Below are 24,817 nucleotides of genomic sequence, written 5' to 3' on the forward strand. Positions count from 1 at the left end.
TTTGTTGAAGTCTAAGTATGTAGATTTAATAAATCTCTTCACAGAGTAATACGTAGATTTAGTAACAGGTCTGTAAGTAGCAGTGCTGCCCTTCTTTGCTAAAGCATCCGCATTCTCGTTTCCCAGGATTCCACAATGGGATGGTATCCATTGGAATACAATTTTTTTTATTGAGTGATGCTAATTGAGAGAGCATTTTAATTATTTCTGCTGTTTGAGATGAAGGTGTGTCAAGTAACCTCCATTAGTTAAAACACAATCATAATATAACTGCTAGGTATATTACTTGCTTTGTGTATTTGGCGTGTAACTTCTGCATGCAAAACTTAATTGTCAAGTACCTAGGCATTGGACCAACAACAGCCAAATCTTGTCATTTCTAGTTCCATTTCTGAAATATGAAATATTAGTACTTGTTCAAGTATTCTGTTCTGATTTTCTGATTTATATCTTAAGGTTTTGTACTGATTGTCATGTACTTTTTTTTTTGTTATTTCAAAAGCCCAGATACTACTTAATCCCAGATACACTGCATTCTGTTCACTTGCTCATATATATGCTGTATGTTGTTGTTTTCTAATGCCAGGCATTTGACAATAAAGTCATTTGACCTCTTGCACTCCAATATTTTCCAAAGATATTGTCATGGTCAGCCACTGAAGCACAGATTTTGAGGTGTTCCGAATCCATTTCTTGATTTGAATTGCACAATGGGCAGTTAGGGGATTGATAGGTATATTCCAATTCTATGCAGGTGCTTGGCCAAACAGTCATGGCCTGTTGCCAATCTAAATGCAGCTACAGACGATGTTAAATGGCAAATTGTAGCCGATTTAAGTGAACACCATATTTTAACGTTTTGGTGGCTACTTCATTCACACACAACCCCCAGAATGTCTGGAGGACCACACCTGCTGTTGGTCGACGAGTCTACTAGACCTACAGTAGCTGGGAGATCTTGTTGATCACCAGTTTTCCCTCCTTAAGCCACTGGAGGACGATTTTAGTGCCATAGGAGGTCAGCACTAGGAACAGAAATGTAGAAAGGGTAGGAAGGAAAGTGAAATGAACCCCTAGGCTTCGAATGCTCTAATACCATCGGGGTCGAAGAAAATAAGAGTTCAGTCAGAGGACTGGATAGGAAAGGGTCAAAAGGGAATTAGGTATTGAATAGAGAAAAATTATACCAAATTCGGTCATTAACTCATCAAGCTGACATATTATAAGTTTTGAGTTAAATGAAAATTAAACGTTGGACCCTTATTGTAAATAATTTCATACATAAATAAAACACATCAGATGCTAGCATTCTTTTGTTTTTTGCACACCCACTTGTAGCTGTATTCCCCTGGGGAGCAAAACTCACTTACACAAAAAATGACTTAATCCCCTTAACTGAATATTCTCCTTTGTTTCCTGATTTGTTCATCAGAAGATCTTTTTTGGTCTTAGAAGGCATTCTGTAGAGATGTCTACAGTTTCAGTTGAGATGCTGGCTCACACGGATATCTGCATTCAAAGTAGGGAACTTGGTGGGAAAAAGAACAGATTTTGCCTGAAGGTTTTTTGCATGTGTTTGAAGAAGTTATATCACTCATATCTGATCTTTTGTGTTATTTCTAGGCTGTGACTGTTGAAAGTGGCAAGGCACGGCAACAAGAAATGTCCAATCTCTACAACATGTTACCTGCAACTGAAGGCGTTCCTTTTGAGTTTATACTCTCTGATTGGCTGGCAAAATGGTTGACTAGTGATGATGTCAAACCTATAGACAATAGCAAGATTGTATGTCCTCATGGGAAGCTGGATCCAAGTTCTGTGCCACAGACTAAGTGCATTACTTCAGTTGCTGTAAGTTTTTAGCTTATTTGAGAAGTTATCTAGTGTTTTCTACAACAACAATTGTAGCATATGAACTTCTCAATGAGATATATAAAATATAATAAAAATTCTCTGTGAGATGTTGTTTTATAGTGGTTGTAATGTTAATTTCAGGGTGATTTGCTTTTTGCAAAGTATGGAGGTGGACCTCGTTTACCTGGTAATTCTTCTATGTGTCTTCCATGTGTTAAACACAGATGTAAAGTGATACGATTAAAAAATCAAACTGCAGAAGATATGAAGAAAGTCATAAGTTTGCTGAAAGCAAAACTTGACAGGTAACATTTTCACTCAATATTTTCTTCTACTTGCCCTTCCTTCTATTCTTCTTACTCTTGTTTGTTTCTTTTCTTTTGCATACTTGTTTATTGCTTTCCATTTCTTAATCTTCTCCTTTCCCTTCTATCCTGTTATTTATCATATTTAGTACTTAAGGGTAGATGGTGCGACATCATAGTTATAAATGCTCACGCCCCTACAGAAGAGAAAGACGACCATATAAAGGATAGCTTCTATGAGGAATTGGAACATACTTTTGATCAGTTACCTAGATATCACATGAAAATTTTATTGGGGCATTTCAACTCTAAAGTAGGGCAGGAGGATATTTTTAGACCAAATATTGGAAAAGAGAGACTACACGCAACTATAGCTAGACCACTTAGAAAAGGCAGCTATGGCGGAAACCTAAATCATTTCCTTCTCCCATACTCGCTGCGTGTTCCCCTCTGTGCATTCCCCGACGTCGATCACCAATCAGAATCTGTGTCTTAACCGAAGTTGGCGGTGCTAAGTCGCTGTTATCGAGACTCTTATTGGATTGTGTTCTTTACTTCCACTTCAACCGTACACTTCTGGTCAAAATATTTGTCCTCTGTTTTCCGCACATGCTCGCATAATTTCGTCTATTTTTCTGGGGAACATTCATCCACGAGTTTATGATCAAACAATATTACTCACGTAAAGACATGTCAATACTCTGGTTATAACTTAAACACACAGCACTATTACTAGTATTCATTTATTTATTTTATACTACCACTTCACTTCACTTTGGCGCAACTGTACTCCCTACGAACTCAGCGCTCGCCATGAACAAGAACTGTAGGTGGGGAGATTAGCGCATGCGCATTACAACTGCATTTACAAAGTGGTATCCCTATAGTAGTGACAATGGAGTTAGATTAGTCAACTTTGCCACATCGAAAAATTTAATTGTCAAAAGTACAACATTCCCCCATAAGGATATACATAAATATACTTGGACTTCTCCAGATGGATTGACACACAACCAAATAGGTCACATCTTGATAGATAAACGGAGACATACTAGTATAGTAGATATTCGAACTTTCAGGGGTGCAGACTGTAATTCTGACCATTATTTGGTGATTGAAGAATTAAGAGAAAGATTATCAGTAGCCAAGCGAATAGAGCAACAAGTTAATATTACTAAATTCAATATTTTGAAATTAAAGGACGAGGAAGCTAAGCAAAATTATCAGGTCGAAATTTCGAATAGGTTTGCCACTTTAGAAAGTTCCGACGAAGTTGAGAAAGAATTAGATGTTAATAGCGTGTGGGAAAATATCAGAGATAGTATCAAAATTGCAGCTGAGCAGAGCATAGGTTATTATGAACTTAGGAAAAAGAAACCGTGGTTTGATGAAGGTTGTTGCATGGTAGTAAGAAAGAAGGAAACAGGCAAAATTGAAATTCTTACAGGATCCAGTTGAGGAGAAGAGAGATAATTATTTCAATGAAAGACAGGAAGTAAGTCGTACACTTAGGAATAAAAAGAGAGGTTACTTGAAGGAAAAACTGAATGAGGTAGAAACAAATAGTAAGAATAAAAACATTCGAGATTTATATAAGGGTATAAAGGAATTTAAGAACGGATATCAGCCAAGGGTAAACGTGATCAAGGATGAGAATGGTGACTTGCTTGCAGACTCTCCATCAATCCTAAACAGATGGAAAAACTATTTTGCGCAACTAGTAAATGTACATAGGCCGAATAGAAATGATCGGGACGACAATGAAATACAAACTGCTGAGCCATTTATACCCGAACCCACGCTTTCAGAAGTCGAAATTGCGATAGAAAATCTGAAAATGTACAAGTCTCCAGGTATCGATCAGATTCCAGCAGAATTAATACAAGAGGGTGGAAGTGCATTATATAGCGAAATTTATAAACTTGTACTTGCAATTTGGGAAAAGGAAATTGTACCAGAACAGTGGAAAGAGTCCATAATTGTACCTATTTTCGATTGTTGTGTCCAAGGCCCCTTATAGACAAAGTCATTTGTTTTTTATTTCAATACACCGCCTTAGATGGCAGTTATTTTAATTTTAAAACTCATTTATCTCATTAACTATGAGTCCTATCAAAATTTTTCAGAGAATAAAACTTATCAGAAATCATTTTTAAATTAACTTTTGTTATGTAACATATTTCACAAAAATCAATAATAAGCGAGATATTTCGATTTATTTAATTCAGGCCCCCTTACAACCCCCCTTTTAAATAACGTATTTTGAATGCCATATAGCGTATAATATAAGTTACAACGAACTTAATTTATATTCCAATTTTCATCGAAATCGGTTCAGCCATTATCGCGTGAAAAGGTAACAAACAAACATACAGACAGACAGACATACAAACAAAAATTTCAAAAAAGCGATTTTCGGTTTCAGGGTGGTTAAGTTAATTATATATGTTAGGACCAATTATTTTTGGAAAATCGAAAATTACCAGAAAAATTTTGGCTACAGATTTATTATTAGTATAGATATCCATATGGCTTTCATAATAAATGCAGCCTCAAAATTGAGTGAATTATGTGTGCATTTTATATTTATTAACATTTACTGGTATACTTACAGCTCTGAACCCACATATTGGGTTGGAAAAAACTCTTTGAAGTGCTGGAGAAAGTTGGTACTCGAAGAGGTGGAAGAAGTGATGAAAAAAGATGATGAAGATGCTAATGGATGTTCTCCAGAGCAAGAAAATGGAGAATGTAGCAGTAGCTGTAACGTTGATGCCCCTTGTGACAGTGCAATTGGACCAAATTGTAGTAGAGATATTCAGACTGACCAAAACATTTCTACATGCTCAGGCAACAGGGTAGGTAGCGTTTCTTTAAATTTTGAAGACTGTGAAAGTTCAGTCCCAAGAACGACACGTTCAAGAACACAAACAATCAGCAAACAGATTACTGTCGATTGCTCACAAGACCTTGCTTCGAAGTCCTCCCCTTTAGCGGTCCACAGTTCTGGAAGTAATTCACCAGTCACTTCTTGTGGGAACAGGAGTATTGCAAAGAATGTTTCTTCTCCTTCAAAAATATCAAGCACCGAGTGCGAAGCGATGGAGACAGAAGTATCATCTACAGTGTCAGTTGGCTGTGAAGACAAAGACGCTAGATTAGATTGTTCAGACACTTGTAAAGATAGTGCAGTTACTTCAAGTGATGAAGTGTTGGGTAGTGAAAGAGAAGTGAACAGTTGTAAGGAAGAAACGGGCAATAAAACACATTTCGCAGGTAGTAAAAACGTTTCTTTGAACGGCATTTCTCGAACTTGTTCATCAGTACAATTGAAGCCTTCTTACATACGAATCAGGACTCCAGGTTTTGGTGACGATATAATTCAGCCTATAACATATGACGAAACATTAGAAGAGAGTGATCAGCAAGGAAATGGAGACAAGATAGAAAACGAGACGAGAGCTGTTCCAGATGTGTCGAGTTCTGACGATATTCACGACAACAGCTTGCATAATGGTCGTCAGACTGTTCCTGCATCGGACTCTCAGAAACTTGAGACATCTTTGCTGAAAGATGAAGATGAGAATGAGGAGGAAGAAGAGGGCTTCAATGAAGACATCCTCTGTGTTCATGGTAAGTTTTATTGTTTTGTGTTTGTGTTCTTACTTTGAATAATGTACTACCTAATTAAGGAAACTAAATACTGTAGATTCACAGAAATCTGACAGGGAGTGTAAGGTGTCAAATTTCCATGTCCTTTTCATGTCACACCCATAACCACTACGTATTTTATTCTGATGTTTATAACAAATTAATTTCAGATATTTTTTCACAGATCCAAAGAACAACTTTAATTGTACTAATCTTCATTTTGGAAATTTTGCAAATACGTGCAGTCACAGATTTTCATGCATGTTTATTGCTGCATATATCACACCCGTAACCATGGATTGACCCTTGAGGAAAAAAAAGTGTCTAGCATTAGATTATCAAAAATACGCTGTAAACTATCAGAATTGGAAGGTAATAACTTATGATAACAGAGTTCTGAAAAATATTAGTAACATTAATTTCTGCCGCAGTTCCATAACTGAGATATTAGAAATAAAGGAGATGAACATAATCTTATTATATATACATCGTCATTATTATGACATCACTTGTATGGATCCAGAAACAAAATTTGGGCCAGTAGCGGCCGGTGATTGAAATCCTCAGTGAGGCCAGATGCAACTAGTTTAAGTGCCTCCTATAGGAAATGTTTGTTTATGATATTAATTATTATTGTTATTATATTATTAATATCATTATTACTGTATTATTATTATTACTATTATTAATCTATTCTTATTACTATCAAGAAAAATAATAATTTCACTCACCAAATAAGCTGTTATGCAGTGAGTTTCAGTGATTGTTTCAGTATGATGAAGCAACCCATGTTATGTGTTGAAATTCCCCTTTCTTTCTTTTCTTTTTATTTTTTTCCTCTGACAGCAACAAACAAGGCCAAGAGAAGTTTATTTTGCATCACATTACCACATAACCATTTATGTTGCCCATACCAGGATGCAATAGAAACTCGCATTTTAAGATTATGTGTCAGAAAAATTATCAGCGATGTCGTAAGTAGTCTCTCTCTTTATTTAAAACTTCCTTTCTTTCAGTATTATTTCTTCTCGAAAAAGGACACTCTAACAATGAATTAACTTCTCCAGCATTATTTCTCTCATTTGTTTCTGTTTATATTTTCCCAAAATACATAACAACATTGGCCCAGATTCACTACTGTATTACGAAGTACAATAGTACAACACCCTCGCTTATGTCGTAAATTGAGACATAAGGGGAGAGAATCGAGTGGATCTCTGCCTGCCAAAGAGCTGGAATTTTGTTATTTATGGCCTAGTTAGGAAAACAAGTCACTACTGCTATTCCCACCCCATTCTACCCTTGAGGCCGGCCCATGGATGGGAGGAGTGAAACCTGAACAGGCCAGATGAATTGTGCCTCAGCTACAACGTTTTAAGCATAAACTCAAAGCCTGCGAAAGGACATGAAATGCATTAAGCCAGACCCGGCACGAACGATTCAGGCCTCAGGAACAAATTTTACTACTGCAAAACAGGTCTATATACATCACAAGCCAGACCCGGCACGAGCAATCCCGGCCTCAGGAACAAATTTTACTGCAAAACAGTTCTATATACATCAAAGTTTTCAAATGCTTCTACAGCGATATATGCTTCATTCAAATAACTAATATATTATATAAAAACACAAAATTTGATTTCAGTTAAGCCAAGTGACTGAGGCCTGGCCTCACTTGCCTCAGTCAATCAGCTGCCACTGATTTGGGCCATCTAAATTTTGATTCTGGGTCTGTACATATTTACTAGTAATGTATGGCGATACACATAATTTTGAGGAACAGATAGATATACTCCTTCTTTTGACTTCCTAGCAGCAACTCATGTTACTGTCTGATTTAGAATTCCTATGTTTACTTTCTTTATTTTTCTTCCGATAACCGTGGTCACCGTTTTGTTTGAATTTGTCTTCATCCCATGCTGCTCACAGTTGAAATGCATATTGTAGCCTAATTCAATGAATGGGTTGTTTACTCTTGCACTCCCAACAGTATTTCCTCTCCTAGACAAGTAGTGTCCTAAAAGCATCTCTTCTGTCACAAATGAAATTGTAACAATTAGCAATCCAGCACAGGTATGTACCTGTAGGAGCTTTTGTGTTTTGCTGTGTGCTGAAAAAGATTAAACATGTTGTTAGAAAACAGTTTTAGACTTTTGTGTGCACCCAGCATTTAGCATCTAGTGAGACAATCTTGATCTGGCTTTATTCTTTAAACATTTAACGTACTGTAGTCATTGTCTGGAGATATTCTAATTAAGGGGAATTTTGAGTGTGCAGAGAGTATCCTTAGGTGAAGCATGTCAATCAGGGCAATGGCCAAGAGAAAGTTTAAATAATTCTTTTAAGGAAAAATTCATAGTTTTAGAAGAAATAGACACAGATAGAAGTCCAATATAGCAAAGAAGTATTTCAGCAGCGCATCTACAGTTCCATAATTTATTAGTAGTAGTAGTATTTATTTAACCTGGTAGAGATAAGGCTGTCAGGCCTTCTCTACCCCTCTACCAGGGGATTACAACTATAATATGAAGAATAAAATTACAATTAATATTAAATTTACAATTACAATAAAAATTAAAGTACGACAAGATTACCTGATTAATGAAAGCTAGACATTTTATCATAGAAGTTAAGAACAAAGAATATTTTTGTATTTACTGAATCACAAATTGAACCTAGAATAACAAAATTCTATAGTGATGAAATTACCGGATATTGAAATATTTTATGATAGATTAAGAGAACTATTTACAAGAAACCATGTCTGAACGAGTCTCAATTACTGACCAAGTGCCTAGTAAGTTTGCGTTTGAATTCAATTTTATTTCGACAGTCCCTGATGCTAGCAGGTAACGAATTCCAGAGTCTTGGCAGGGCTATTGTGAAAGAGGATGAGTATGAGGAGGTTCGATGGGATGGTATTGTTAGTATTGTTTCATGGCGAGAGCGTGTGTTCAGATTGTGGTGGGAAGAAAGGTAAGTGAAGCGAGACGACAGGTACGAAGGAATAGAAGAGTTCAAGATTTTCGAAGAGAAGGAGAAGTGAATGTAAATTTCTTTTCTCATCTAGTTTAAGCCAACCTATTGTTTCCAGGGATGGGGTAATATGATCATATTTACGAACATTGCTTACAAAACGTACACACAAATTATGAGCACGTTGAAGTTTCATTTTGTTGTTGCTGGAAAGGTCAGTCAGTAAAATGTCAGCATAGTCAAAATAGGGAAATACAAGCATCTGCGCAAGGGACTTTTTTAAGCAAGAGGGGAGATGAACATTTATCCTTTTTAGCACATGGATAGTAGAATATACTCTTCTGCAGGTTTCTGTGATTTGCATGTTCCAGTTGAGATTATTATCCATGTGAATGCCAAGATTTTTTACCGAAGAATTGAAAGGGATATGCACTGTACTTACTTTAACAGGGGAAATGTCGTGGTGCTTTACAGCGTCAGTTTGCCGTTTGTGTTCTAATATAATTGCTTGTGTCTTTCCAGGATTGACATTAAGATGGAATTTCTTTGTCCATGTCACAATCGAGTCAATGTATTATTGCATTGCATGCCTTGAATGTTTTATTGTAAGGTTGTATTTGCCCAGTATAACGAAATTTCAATATAACAGAAATAACAGTAATTTCACTGTCCCCAGAATTTCGTTATATCGACTTTTGATTGTAGTTTGATTGTACTATATTTTTAAAACTTGAAAGTGAGGGGAAATTAGAGGGAAAAAGAGGGGAAGAGAAAGAGAGGAATTCAGGGATGGGAAAAGTAGAAAATCAGTGAAAGAAAATATGTGAAGTGAACAAGACAGAATTTTTTCGTGTGCAGGTTTGAATGTAAGTAACAAAATGGGGTGTGATGACGAGAAGAAAAAAAGGAAGCAAGTGTATAACAGTAAAAGACAGTAACACAGGAGAAGAGAGTAAAGACAGAAATATGGTAGAATTGAACATTGCGGAAAGGGCTGAACCTGTGACAGTGAATATGATGAATATGTTTGTGCGTGAAATGAGGGACGGTGCAGAGAAGGAACAAATCCAGAGAGACTCAGATTAAGGAGTGTGGAAGAATCTGAGCTAGTTATTATTTCATTGTACAAGGATGAAGAAACACTTAATGAAAATGTTTATTAATAAGGAAAGGAATGGTCGTAGATAGATAAGGGAGGATCGGAAGAATGAATTGGAGTGTAGTTAAATTGAGGACCGTTTTTGCAAAACTTGCTAACTGCAAAATTGAGATTTTGATGGATTCGTTAACATATGGCAGGCCTCTACATGATGTTTAAGGCGTCTTAGTAAAATTGAGTTATTTCTCTTCATTGTTGTGTGTCAAAGTGTGATCGTTTTTTCAAAACTTGCAGCAAAACTTACTTACTATAGTGTTTTGTCTCTCTTGTAAAATTTAGTTTTTTTTCAGTTAGCAAGTTTTGCAAAAACGATCCTCAATTGAAATAGAAAGTATATAACGTACTAGTTTACAAATGAAGGAATAATATTTTTAGGTAATGAAATTGAGATTGAAGATTGGTCAGTATGAAAGTGTCAAAAATGAATGTAGTGGAACCAATTTTATAGTAGGAGGATCTCATTACATGAAGGTAATACTGGACATGAAATATATTTTATCATGATATATCATAGTAATAACTAAAAAATGATTAGACGAAGGGAGACAGGACTATGGGCAGCATTAAATAAGGAGAATATTAGAAATAATATCCTAACCATGAGTAAAAAAATAATGTAGGACAAGTTAGATTGGAATAAGTGTTTAATATTAAGAGATTATGACATAATTAGTTAGAGAATTATTATTAAGTAAATGGAAATGTAAGAGATAGTAATGATGGCACCATATACGATAATATGATGTCCAACATTACATGTAATTATGTTATTGAGTGGCTGACAATTATGTTGTTGTTTTCTAATGGCAGGCGTTTGACAGTAAAGTCATTTGACCTCTTGCACTCCAATATTTTTCTAAGATATTGTCATGGTCTGCCACTGAAGCACAGATTTTGAGGTGTTCCGAATCCATTTCTTGGTTTGAGGCTGACTTTTAAAACTGTCACGTTTCTCTGCAGTGTTCGTAAAATATAGCAACAATGCTTGACTGCTAGTTCACAGAGCTATTGCCTCTATTGTGTTGTGTATAGGTTTGTTCCAGCACAGTTCAGAATCGATCCTGAACTACCTGTTCATGCGCAGTAGCTCAATATGTGTTCGAACAAGACTAGAACTGATTCCGAACCGATACTGAACTCCGAGTTCCCTGTTCCAATGTGCTTTATAACTCGTTCGGAACGAGTGAAATTAGTTCTTGATTAAGAGCAGGAACTGGGAATTCTGAACTGCTGATGCATGTGCAGATGGTTTAATCTGATGTTATGATTAAAATGCTTCGAGACTAGGCAGGTTAAAATAAAAAATATAGTCTATCGTGAGTGATTTGGAAGGTGATAGCGATATATTTTACGAAGAATTAAGTTCGGAAGATGAATATAATTTTAATATGAGAAGAAACTCGGAAGGCCGTGAAAGAAGAGTTCAAGAAACGTTCCAACAATGTAAAATCCCGAACTAGTTCCGACACCGTACACATCTGGCACATGCGTCGAAAGAAGTTTGGTATTAGTTCGAAATGCGTTCTGAATTGCTTGCTGGAACAAACCTTATGTAGTTATTATCTTTACCAAATCTGTGTTAAAAGAAGACGTAATATATTTTGTACTCTTTATTTAATAATTAATTGATTAACTAGTAGACTTACTCGTGTTAATTATGTAAGATTTGTGCGGCTTACAGCTGTTTCAGTGCTTCACGCACCATCATCAGAGCCTACTAAATCATGGCGTCATCTCGAACTTCTCTGCCTGTTATGTGGGTGTGTTTGATCACCCATATCCAGCATTAGAGATGGGGAAAATAATATAAATACCGATATATTGATACTGCAAACCTAATTTCGATAGTCGATATATATTGCAAAAAATATATCGATATATCGTAGCGATTAACGATATATCGCTAGTTTGTATGCAAATTAATAGCCTGCTAACGCAATTACATTTTCATGTGTACATTTATTACAATAATAAATAATAATAATAATCTGTGGCGCTACAGCCCATGAAGGGCCTAGACCGACCAGCCGGCTTCACGCCCACATGCCAAAGCAGAGGTGGACGATCATCCAACCAGAATGGAGGTATCGTGTGGTTAGCACGATGATCCTCCCAGCCGTTATAGCTGGTTTTTGCAACCGGATTTCGCTACCTATCGTAGCTCCCCAAGTGCATCACAATGCTGGGTGGGCACCGGTCCCATACACTGGCCGAAATTTTCATGAGAAAATTTCTTCCCCCATGAGGACGAAATAATGATAATTAAATCATTTAAATCCCAAAATAGCAGACTTCATTTTAAATTTTTTTCCAGCTAAATTGCACTCAATATTAATCAACACAATAAAACTCTTTGATCGAGGACATGGTCTCCAATCAATTTATGTATAAAAGTACAATATTTTAACAAAGGCTAGAATTCAAATCAGATTTCTACATTTTCCAGATCTAGCTACATCTATGATCTATAGTTAAAATAAACTTACAATAAACTTGCTTAAATTTTAATATTCCTTATTAGCATTGAAATTATCATAAGTCAAAAGCATAAGTATAAAATTGTAACGGTAAACAATATATTTTCAATACCATATTATTATGTAGTTCCTAACCTAAATCAAAATTATGGTGGAGATAAGGTGAGCTTAAATGATACAATGGGAAAGAGCTAATTAAACTCTACATGGGTCAGCATTTGATACTGGAACAGGATTCAATCAAAGACACAAAATATAATTCTCTCTTCAACCTAACAACATAACCATTTTAAAATGTAAGTAAACAGTACCTACTTAGAATGTTACAAGTTTTAACAAACTTCACAAGTGATTTGACACAATCCTTCTATAGTAAGTTCCAATTGCAAGTTATTGTTACACTCCAACATTTCAAATAACAATGCTGATGATGGTAGGGATAAGATTTTTGTGCATTAAAAGATATAATAATAAAACGATGTTAGTACTAGGTTGTGCATAGAAATTCTAGCCATAAACAAATTAATCGCTCGAAGCAGAAGGGGCTACATTAATATTTTTTTTACAAATTTGAGTTATTTACGTAAATCAAGTCTTCATAGTGCTAGTCATTGTTCTGAGCAAAAAGGGCATCATTGCAAGCAGTAACACGTTCCATGCAGAAAAATGTTGTTATTGACTGAAGTTCCTTTTACTTGGAGGAGGATGTAATTCAGGAAAGTGTCAACAGAGGACAGGACTGATGTTCAATGTTCTTATATGAGAAAATAATATCTCAGCCCTTCATCAACGAATACTATTACTCCTACATCACCATCAGAGTTAAAATCTATAATTGCGGAACTCAAACGTAAGAAATCTGCAGGACCTGATAAAGTGACAACAGAAATGCTTGTGTATATTCCAAAAAATGTTACTAAATATCTTACAAAAATATACAACACTTGTCTAAAATTGCAGTATTTTCCTAAAGCCTGGAAACATGCTCACATAGTCACTTTTCCCAAACCAAGAAAAGATACAATGATTCCAAATAATAGAAGACCGATTAGTCTACTGAGCATTCAAGGAAAAATTCTAGAGAAAATTATTGCAAGAAGACTTCTACCAATTCTTCAAATTCCATCAAAAGTACATCACGAACAGTTCGGTTTCAAGAAACATCACTCAACAATTCATCAACTTAAAAGAATCACAACCCATATCATAAATAACTTTCAAGCCGGCCAACATACAATAGCTACATTTCTGGATATAGCATATGCTTTTGACACAGTTTGGCACTCGGGTCTTTTATTCAAATTAATTAAACTGTCAATAGATGATAGTCTTATTCACCTAATACATAGTTTCTTAACAGATAGAACTTTTCAAGTCAAAATGGATGGCACTTTATCAATCATCAAGAATATCAAAGCCGGAGTTCCACAGGGTTCTGTCTTAGCACCGCATTTATATTCAGTTTATGTACACGATATTCCATTGATTGCTGAATGCAATATGAGATTATACGCAGATGACACCACCTACTTCACCAGTGGCATTTCAATCAACATCGCACAACATACTATGCAAAAACAACTCAAAATATTGGAAAATGTGGCTAAGAAATTGGAGAATAAAAGTCATATAAGTAAAACTCAAGCCATCATTTTTACCAGAAGAAAGCCAAAAATACCAGATCACCTCAATCTCTTCTCCGAAGATATCTACTATAAACAATCTGTAAAATACCTCGGCGTCACACTTGATAAACAACTTCGATTTCATCACCATGTTGAAGCAGCTCGTAACAAAGCATTAGCCAGATTCATTCATCTATATCCATTGTTGAAGTCACCTTACATCAGACTTCCCTTGAAAAAAATCCTTTACACTTCTGTTATAAGATCTCAAATGACCTATGGCTGCAAAATCTGGAGCAATGCAAAATTCCAAATTATCAGACGTCTTCATGCTATGCAGAGAAAAGTATCCCTAACTATCACTGGTGCAGACTATAGAACCACCAATAAACAACTACAAGACATGCTTGAAATAGAATCATTCTACGACACTATACAGAAATTTACAGAAAACTTTCATAAGGACTTGCTGTACGACCCCAATCCTCTGATAAGAGTCCTGGCAACAAGAGTATAAAGTAACAACTACCGTCAAGATCGGTCACCTCAATTAAAAATAAAATGTTCCTGCTTGTTAACCATCTCTGTTAAAGTAAAAGCCTTTTAAGGCTGACACTTACGTACCATGTTCCTGTTTATATATATATATATATATATATATATATATATATATATATATATATATAAAACAACTGACAAAATAGAAGCATTAAAATATTATACGTACTATTTTATTTAATAATTTGAATAAGTATTAACAGATTATATAATTATTTCTAAATGCAATACACCCTGATGTCAAATGCAGTTATCAAACATATGGAACATTATTCAATGAAAACTACAATATATATTTCGGACGCCCACAAGTTTACTGTTGCTGCACCTACGAGAAACTAAGCGTTACAATAAAAATTCTCATATTATTGGCAGTGCAAAACGAAATGCATCAGCTGAACTCATGATACACAAGAGAAGGGCGAAAAAGTTCTATAACAAACTGAAAAAGGAAACAAATAACGCGAATGAGCCACATGTGTTAGCCTTGTTAATGGAGTTCATGGAGAACATCCAGTTACTCTAAGTACAAGATACATTTATTTTAAGACAATTGTCACTAAACGTTTTCTGCATTCACAATACTAAAACACAATCATGTAAAATCTACTTGTATCATGAAGGTCAAGGAAGGAAAGGACCCTCTTATATAATTTTTTGAAGAAAGTGCCTACTAACATTACAGAACTCCACGTATATTCAGATAACTGTGGAAGCCTGAATAAGAACCATACTGTCTCAAAAATGCTTCTGGCGCTCACAGACACATTGGATTGAACACAATTTCCCTGTCCGGGGACATTCTTTACTTCCATGTGACAGGGACTTTGCATTGATTATAAAACAAATCAACAGATATGATAGGCTCTACTCAGTAAAAGAAATCACAGAAATTATTACACAGGTAATGAAGAAAATGGTAAATTTGGGGTTACAGAAATTGGAACAGTTTACTTATATTTTAGATTTTAAAACATGCTGGTCACAATGGTATAAAAAAGACTGGACTTCGGAAGAGACTGCACAAAGACATATTCCTAGAAATAAAAAAAAAAATTAATTTTGCACTGAGCACTATGTTTCATTTCATTTACAACAAGCAATTGCCTGGCTGTGTCAGTTAATCAGTTCATTGACAGTAGTGAAACACACCTTTTCGTTTGAATAATTTTGAGGGAAAAATTGTTCCGGGGCCGGGTGTCGAACCCGGGACCTTTGGTTAAACGTACCAACGCTCTCCCACTGAGCTACCCGGGAACTCTACCCGACACCGATCCAATTTTTCCCCTCTATATCCACAGACCTCAAAGTGGGCTGACAACCGTCAAGCAACCAACATTTGAGTGCACACTAACTCTGTGTGACTTTAAACTGTGGTTTTCTGTTACGTACAGTGACGTGTATTATGCAAATTAAGCTTTCAGGAATAACTCCCTGTAAAGTTAATTTGAATAATTTTCGTTTGTCACATCCTGGCAGACCAAAATCAATCTTTCCTCCAAAATGTGTTAATCCACAGGGAAAACTACCAATAAATTGTTTCAAAATTAATTACATACGAAGACTGATTCCTTATGTATCTCAAAAGCATGTTGAATTTTATGAACAAATCCTTCACTGGACAATATCTGAAAATGAAAACATGCAAGATCAAGGTGACTAAACGTTTGATTCCTTTACATGATTTAATTTTTCTGAAATTATAATAATTTGTAATGCTCAAAGTCGTCCAAGAATATCGTCGATACAGCAGTTCAGTTATTTTTGTAAGCATTGATTTATTTATGCAAGCTTTAACATCATTGTCATTCGCGTGTGTAGGATCTTTGGGTATACCAGTATCCTATTGAGTATTGTTGAGGTTCTGCTGCTATTGTAGTGTGTTGTAGATAGCTTGTGTTCATGTACCTGATTTAGATTTTGTTTTAATATGCATGATATTGGTGATAAATCATGGTGTATAATTTCCAATCTGTTTTTTGGTTTATTGACAGAGAAAAAGTATGAAAGAAAAACTAGTCAGATTTTTCGGCTACGGAGTTCGAAACCGGGACCTCCTGAATGCGAGCATCAGACGTTACCGTCTTGAATCATTTTGCTCGGTTATAGCAAGTTCTTATTGAAATTCATAAACGGCTGTTCTCGAAGTGTTCCGTACATGGACCGCAATTTGTACTCAAATATTTTGTATTTTATGTTAGCAAATTCTCTCGTCGAATATTTATAACTATTTTTACATCTGAAATAATTACAGTAGAATTCAACTTCACAATCAAACGAAATAAAAAGAGAAAAACCGACACTTAACCATGTTAAGAACACATGTCAAGCATAAGCCAGTATGCCTATACTAAAATATTTATGGGTTCTTTTTACGTATCTTTGGGGAGAGCGAAACAATGCAATTCTGGATTTCGTCTTTTGTTGTGGTTGCAATTAAAGCCTGAACAATACGATGCCTTCGAAACACTCATTCTTATAATAAATCTTTCACTTCTGTATCATCACAATAACAGCTGAGTTTCCCAATAGTGTTAGTTATTTGCGCTTGGATAGCTAGCTGTATCCGCTCATGTCTGTCTGGCAAAAAAATTGGCGAAGTTTCCTTACTGTATGAATATCTATACCTCTGTGGTGTTATCTGTGACCTATACTATTGTAAAAGTCTGAATGACATCTGGATGACGCGTATTTTCGACCTGGCCCCTGAAACATTACACTTACACGGAAAAGTATTACTGGAGCTGTCAGAATAAAAAGATTTGAAAGAGGATCGAATCTCGGATCGTCAATAATACACAGAACTAGCTTTATGTTAAAGTGGAAAACGCAACTTATACACTAGGAGAAGTATCCATTGTCGTCGCGACAATTTCATGTTCTTCACAGTAATTAACTAATTATTGCTTTTATTTCTCACATAATATTTATATTTCTTGGGGAATTATTCTTCTATTTATCAGAGAGAATTTTTTAAATTCGATAATAAATCAGGCAAAAAAAAAAATGTTAATATTTGCATTAAAATATGCAAAATAAAAATATATAGCCTATGCATTTAAAAAAGAATACTGTCGAAACATGGATTTATGTAAAATAAAGTTGGCTTCAATCGAACGTAAAAACCGTGATCGGCAAAGATCTACTTTTACTATTTAATACGCCAAATTAGTAAAAACATGAAATTGCATGAAGTTCCGTGATCTACTCATAATAGTTCTGGGACCACCACTTGATATATCTACAGAATTATTATAATAGGCTACAATTATTATAATTAATATTATTATATTCCAACTCACATTTATAAGCAGAGATATCACTTAACATTTGGGTTATGGTTTTGGGGTTGGCTGCTGCTCTGCAACAGTAGAGGTCGAGGCCAGGCTGGGTTCACGGTCAGTTGAAATTTGCACTTTACTTTGTTGAGTTACCTCAAGTAACTGAAAAAATAATTTTTGACTTAAAGAAACAGGTTATTTTCATTAAATGGATTCATTAACATTTCACAAAAAAGTATATTTTTTCACAACAAATATTAGTTAACAAGGCCATAAAATCTTATAAGAAAGCAATATTATTTATAATATGCCTACTTACCTTTTTACATATATGTTCAGTTTTTTCTGCAAGAAAGTTCTTCTTAGAAATAATATCAGAATGTTTTTGTTTCAAATGGTTAAACATATTAGATGTGTTATTAGAAACTTTCAGATTTTTCAAACACAAATCACATTTAACTGTTTCCTTATCTACTCTCGTGAAGTATTTCCACGCCGTACTTTTTGGAGGCGCCATTTTACTGAAACTGTGAAATTGAAATTAAATGAATAGTAAAACACACTAGACAAACCGCACGTCTCATCGGCCCGTCTCAGTCTAACGTAATCACGTTCATACTCATTGTTGCATTTGAATTTGGTGCCGCATAGTAACAGTTTGAATTCGAATTCCAGTCCAGCCAATCAAAGCAAGATATTCATTGGATTGGATATGTCTAGCTAGCACAACATTATGCAACTGTCCACCTTCATTAGCGCCATCTCTTAGGGAATTAACGGAGTTGTCTACTGTGGATTTTGTTGTTGATAATGTCATTAATTAAAAAAAAAAAAAAAAAAAAACAAACAAACAAACAAACAAACGATAAATTTACGAAAAAACCGATTTATTACACGATATATTGAATCAAAATTTCGATATCGATAAATCGATATATTGAAACGAAAATATCGGTATTTCTTAAAAACCGATATATCGTTCCCATCTCTAGTTGCCTGCTACCTTCGAGAGTTTGCGAGATGGCTTGGCGGATTTACGAGCTTGCAATTCTCTTCGGATTTCCTTTGTCCTGAAGAAGAATCGGCACTTTAAGTAGTGGTAAACCAATTTAGGAATAATATCCTTGATGTGTTCTCTGCAACAACCTGCTCCCGAAGACTGGATCGTAAGAGCGTCAATAGTGTCAAAACAGTCATAGAAGATATCACCCCACATTGCACTCGCTGAGCTAATCTTTTCTTTAATTTTCATTTCTGTTTGAAGAAGTACGTCGTACACAGCTTGGGAGGGATGGGTTAAAAAACTGACGTTCCTACCGGATCCGTAGTCCTTGATTTGGGTGAGAGCTGTCGAAGGGAATGGACACAGAGGATACACGCAATAAACTTAAGAGGAATGATTTACGACATAACCTGCCACATGATACACTAAACATCTGTCAATCAACACGGCAGGAGTGGTATTTACCAACTCGGGCACAGCACTTTCCCAGCCTTGACCATGCATTTCTTCACAAAGAACAATTTTTTCTTTTATAAAAGTTTCTACATATTTCTTAACTGCCTTGTTACGTAATAATGTCTTTTGTCACTATTTCTACCGTATCCCGATCTACAACCCGGAGCAAAACAGTACGGCATTTTTGCAATTATTTTCAAAACCACCACACAATATTCTTTTGTCACTGGTTAATTCAAAGCACAACAAATTGAAGACTTCTACACAAACCCAAACAACAATGCATACTAACAACCCCTAACAACTTTCACCATTAAACGCGCGAGAAATTGTATTTTCGAGGTGTCTGACCTCAGACAAACGATGGACTTTAGCGATTGAAGCGCCACTAGTTCTCAGGTCCGCCACCGACAATGAGAGAACATAGGAGTGCGTACACTATTCCTTCTATTCCTCCTGCATAAACAAATTACACCCAAAACTTCAATACACACTAGAACTTGAAAACAACAACTCCATAAATTTCCTAGACATCACCATAACAAAAATAGACAACAAACACACCTACAAAATATACAGAAAACCAACCACCACCACCACCACACACATACACAACACATCTAACCACCCCATACAACACAATGGTACACAGATTACTCAACATACCCATGAGCCAACAACACTACAATGAAAAAGTGAACACAATCAAATACACAACACAAGAAAACTGATACAATCCAAACATAATAGACAACATCATAAGAAAGACAAAACAAAAACTTAACACACAAAAACACAACACAAACACAAGAACACAAGAAATACATCACACTAACATATGAAAACAAAAGCACACATAAGATCACATCTTCATTCAGAAAGCAGAAATGCAACATAACATACAGAACAGAAAACACACCACAAAGACATCTCAACACACAAAAAACACAAACAAATAAATACGACCACACAGGTGTATACAAACTCACGCGATAAGTTCTACATAGGACAGAAGGCAGATCATTCCAAACACGCTACAAAGAACACATTAAAGCAATAACCAGAGGACACAATACATCTACATATGCCGATCACATAACCAATGCTAACCATACATACAATAACATAAATACGGACATGGAAATTCTACACATACAACCCAAGAACCAAAAACTCAACACACTAGAACAATACGAAATATACAAACACACTAAAACACACCCCGATCAAATTCTCAACACACAGATCAATTTCAGTACACACACACTATTTGACTCCACTCTTCAACACCTTTCAACAATCAAACACACCCACATAACAGGCAGAGAAGTTCGAGATGACGCCATGATCTAGTAGGCTCTGATGATGGTGCATGAAGCACTGAAACAGCTGTAAACCGTACAAATCTTACATAATTAACACGAGTAAGTCCACTAGTTAATCAATTAATTATATTAAAGTGTTAAAAGTAGTGTACGCAAGATTCAAAATGGCTTTATTTAATGTTTAACAGGAAACTTGTGTGTTGAAGAAAGTAGGAGACGGCTTGTTTCTCAACAAGTGTGGGACATTTTGAAAGTCTACTTTCCATCTGCAAAACCCTTCAAACAGGATGACAGTCCTTGCTCTTGTTGTCAGGTAAGGTTATCTTGTGATGCTGGACGGTAGTTTCATTATTTAATACATTTGTTGTGCTCTTGAAATGTGTTTCAGTAGTAAGTAAATTCCAAAGGATATTGTAAAATGAGAAAATATTTGTTCTGATGGCTAATTTAAATCATTTAAAAATACTTACATGTTTGCTTATATTACTTTATTATTGTCATATTGTGGCATTTTCATGGAAAAAAAAAAAGGAACATCATTCACTCACAAAATTATAGCTTATGTGGCTGCCTTGAATCTGATAATACGACAGCATTTTGGAATGTATTTATCTGTATAAGAGCTTTTGCAAAGCTATATAAATAAAAGTAGCATCTCCTTAAAATTTGAACATATGTAACTTTTCGTTCTGAAAGGAATTTTACTGTGTTTAGATTTTGTTGGATCAAATTTCTACACATTTAAAAAAAGGCAAAACTAAAATTCTTTCAATCATTTATTATCATAATACACTGCTCTCTTAAATTGACTGAGTATATTGGGAATTCAGTGAATTGCTTTCCCAAAACACTCTGTGAAATGTTTGATATGAAACAATTTTTATCTTGAAAAGAAAGCAAAAATGAGCAAAATTGTATTAAAACATTTTTGTTTGAAATATCTCAAAGAATAACCTCCTGAAATTAATTACATTACTTACGGTTGACCCTGTACATAATACGCATATAGTGATGCTTTTTTTTTTTTTTTTTTTTAAGAACCTGGCAACACAGGGTAAAGCTGCAAGGGATGTGTATCGTCAGACTGCAGCTGTTCAGAAAGACAGTCTCATGGATCTCTACTATGATAGAAATCGTATTTCTATTGGCACTTCAGCATCTCTGCAGCGCCAGAAACAACCAATAAACCATGTTTTACATCTTGTATCAAGAGAATTCATCGATTCTTGGCGGAGATTTATAAGGTAGGGAACATCAGTCTGGTATTTCATTTTATAACTGAATGTTTTGGTTGGTTTTCAGTGCTGAGCACTTGACAACTGTGTTATTGGTTCTTCTTTATCATTCTTTATTTGTAGGTGTGTTCAATTTGTGCAGCTCATATATGTAGGTGTGCTGTATCGTTATAGTAGGAGATTGTGAACAAATGGATTTTGAATCAATAGATTTTGACTTTTCTGTTTAGAACCTCCGTAATCGTTGTTTTTGTTACCAAGAATTGGAAACAGAGTTATGACAGATATGCAAATAGAATATCGCCGTTATTTATCCTTATGTATGAGCAAAACAATCGTTTACATGCAAGAAATCTGGCGTATGAGGCAGTTTGTACTGTGGCTGAAACCGAATCTTGTTTTAAAAATATAATTTGTATTACATTTTTTGTACTGTATTTGAATTTCTCTTCAGACCATAAGCGTTTATTTGTTCTTCTGTTGGGATTATATTATATTTTTATATTATATACAGAGTGATTCAAAAGTCCTGCTACATAGACATACTCCGTTATTATTGAAGACAGCAAAAAATTGATAAAGGGAAAATTGTCAGAAATCTGTAGTTTTGAGTCTAACATGCTTTAATTTTCAATGTAGAATGCTTCATTGAGATTGTACACTGGTACAAGCATCAATGAGAATGGAAAATGCCCTGTTGCCACATGCTTTGTCCTTAATGGGAGCATTTATGTTATCGCAGTCACCATTAGTGTACTGGGTAAATTACTAAATGGTGACGATAATTAATTGTCAGTGTTGTCAATGTAGGTTAAGGGAAAAACGTCAGGCAAGACAGGCAAGAATGAAATTCCTCTGAATCTTTGTGCTACCAATTTAAAGAAATGTTTTATTGCACTATGGGGAGTTCAGTAATCACTAATCTCTGCATGTTGACTAATTTTTCTCCGATAAATAATGTGTATCTAAAATCTACTAAAACTGGTGGAAAAGCCACAAATTTGGCAGCATTGGGATTGGAAAGTGTGTCATACTAGTGTACAGCCTCAATGGTTTATTTTACGTTGAAAATTTGAGTATAGTAGATTGAAAACTCAGAGATAGAGAATACTGGAAGAGACGCATTGAGGAGGCCAAGGCTCAAATTGGGCTGTAGCGGCATAGCAGTAGCAGCAGATTGAAAACTACGTATTTCCAACAATCTTTCCCTCTTTCCATTTTTTGCTATCTGGATTAATAACGGAGGTGTGTATGTTGCCGGACTTTTGAATTACTCTGTATGAGTATATGCATTTGAATGATTTGGACTATGAATTATTTCTTTCAATTATGCAAAGTGTAAGAGGCATTGGGGGAGGGGAGGCTATTTACATGCAGCATGATACCTATATAAATTTTAAAAGATGTAGTTCAAACAGATAAGAAAATTCTAATTTCAACTCGATGTATTCTTAAAATGAAGAGAGATGAAGTGCGTAGCCCATTATGTCCGCAGTTCCCTATGTTTCGGAGAAACTAATGATCGTATGCAGAGATATCTGTAGTTTTGGTTGTGAATATTCCAAGTCCAATCAGCCTCCAGGCTAAGTGAGTTAGCCACTATCTTTAGTGAAGAATGCTTCAAGTAGTAGTAGGTTTTAGTGACGAACCTAACATGTAATTACTGGGTATGCTGAAAAAATCTGTTTATGTTGTACGTTTTTATAGAGAAGATGTTGCTCGACTTTTTTTTATCACAATTTTTTTGTGATACAGACCCCACAAGAAGCTGATGATCACTCATTTTCATCCCAAACAGAATACAGATATACAAATATAGTAACTTATTTGTCTTAGAGCACCCTGTTAGCCAAGGATATTTCTTATACCATGACAATTAAATATTCCATTTTGTCTTCCTCCACCTGCTATTTTATTATGTAAATGTGATTTCGATCTCCTGTCTTTGTAAGTATATTTTGTTTCATACGCCCAACTTGAAAACAGTTTCTCTTTTAATTCTACAAATAATGACCTCAGTGTTGTCTCAGTATGAACCATTTTACACAAAATTAATGTAACACATACACGCATGCACTTTCGATTAAACTAACACTCAAGAATGCAGCACATTCACAGAATACTAATATAGCACAATATATTATGATGAAGGCTAGCCGCATTTCATACCGAGATGTAACAAATCTACACCCCCTCTCCAGTCTCCCCCCTCACACTTGCCTTTAAAGGCTTCTGCCACAAGCCTCGCACTGAACTCTCTATCCTGGAATGACTGCCAACAGTGAACTTAATATATGGAAGGATCGGAGTGAAACCAAGTGTTATGAATTACGATACATCGTTATATAGACCTACTGTAGGTATAACTCAAACTTTTGGCTAGTGTAAGCCTCAAAAGCCTCTTAAGAGCTTCGCTAGTGGTAGGTTTATGATCTTTCATTATCCCACTTGTTGTGCGTGAGTGAACCAATATAGTAATTTCATCATAATTACAAATAAATAACTGCTAATCATAGTTTAAATATCTATGATGGGTAGTAGACATTTGAGGCATGTTGGTACAAGAATAAGACAACTAATGGGAAGTAATGCATCTTTGGTGGAGTGTCAGTGTTTTAAATGTCACAAGTCATGGATTTTTGTGTTTGTTATGGTCCGAAAAATTATAACCTGATTTAACCCAATATGTATTGGAAAATTTTTTTTAATGGACCAACTGAGAATATGAGAAAGAAAGACGAGAAATATTTAAATATAGCTTTGGTTGTTGGATGTGTGACTGTGTCTTCTGTATTCCCAATCTCCAGGATATTTTGATCCTCTCATAAACCATCATCCTTTCCATTTCTTCATTTGTGCCATTCTGCCATGTTATTCTTGGCCTATCCACGTTTCTTCCTTCCAGGAGGTTT

General features: G+C 35.3%; 1 protein-coding gene across 2 annotated transcripts in view; it reads left to right on the forward strand.

Annotated features, from left to right (window-relative positions):
• LOC138714791 (ubiquitin carboxyl-terminal hydrolase 48-like) overlaps positions 1-24,817 on the forward strand; it is a 675,878-nt gene that overhangs the window by 44,059 nt on the left and 607,002 nt on the right. For both annotated transcript variants that reach the window (XM_069846924.1, XM_069846925.1), the window contains exons 10-14: positions 1,624-1,851; positions 1,996-2,159; positions 4,774-5,792; positions 20,859-20,983; positions 21,709-21,914. In XM_069846924.1, the coding sequence (XP_069703025.1) occupies positions 1,624-1,851; positions 1,996-2,159; positions 4,774-5,792; positions 20,859-20,983; positions 21,709-21,914 (1,742 nt within the window). The remainder of the gene's footprint in view (positions 1-1,623; positions 1,852-1,995; positions 2,160-4,773; positions 5,793-20,858; positions 20,984-21,708; positions 21,915-24,817) is intronic.

Source organism: Periplaneta americana, chromosome 15, assembly GCF_040183065.1.
Source record: "Periplaneta americana isolate PAMFEO1 chromosome 15, P.americana_PAMFEO1_priV1, whole genome shotgun sequence".
Classification (NCBI taxonomy): domain Eukaryota; kingdom Metazoa; phylum Arthropoda; class Insecta; order Blattodea; family Blattidae; genus Periplaneta; species Periplaneta americana.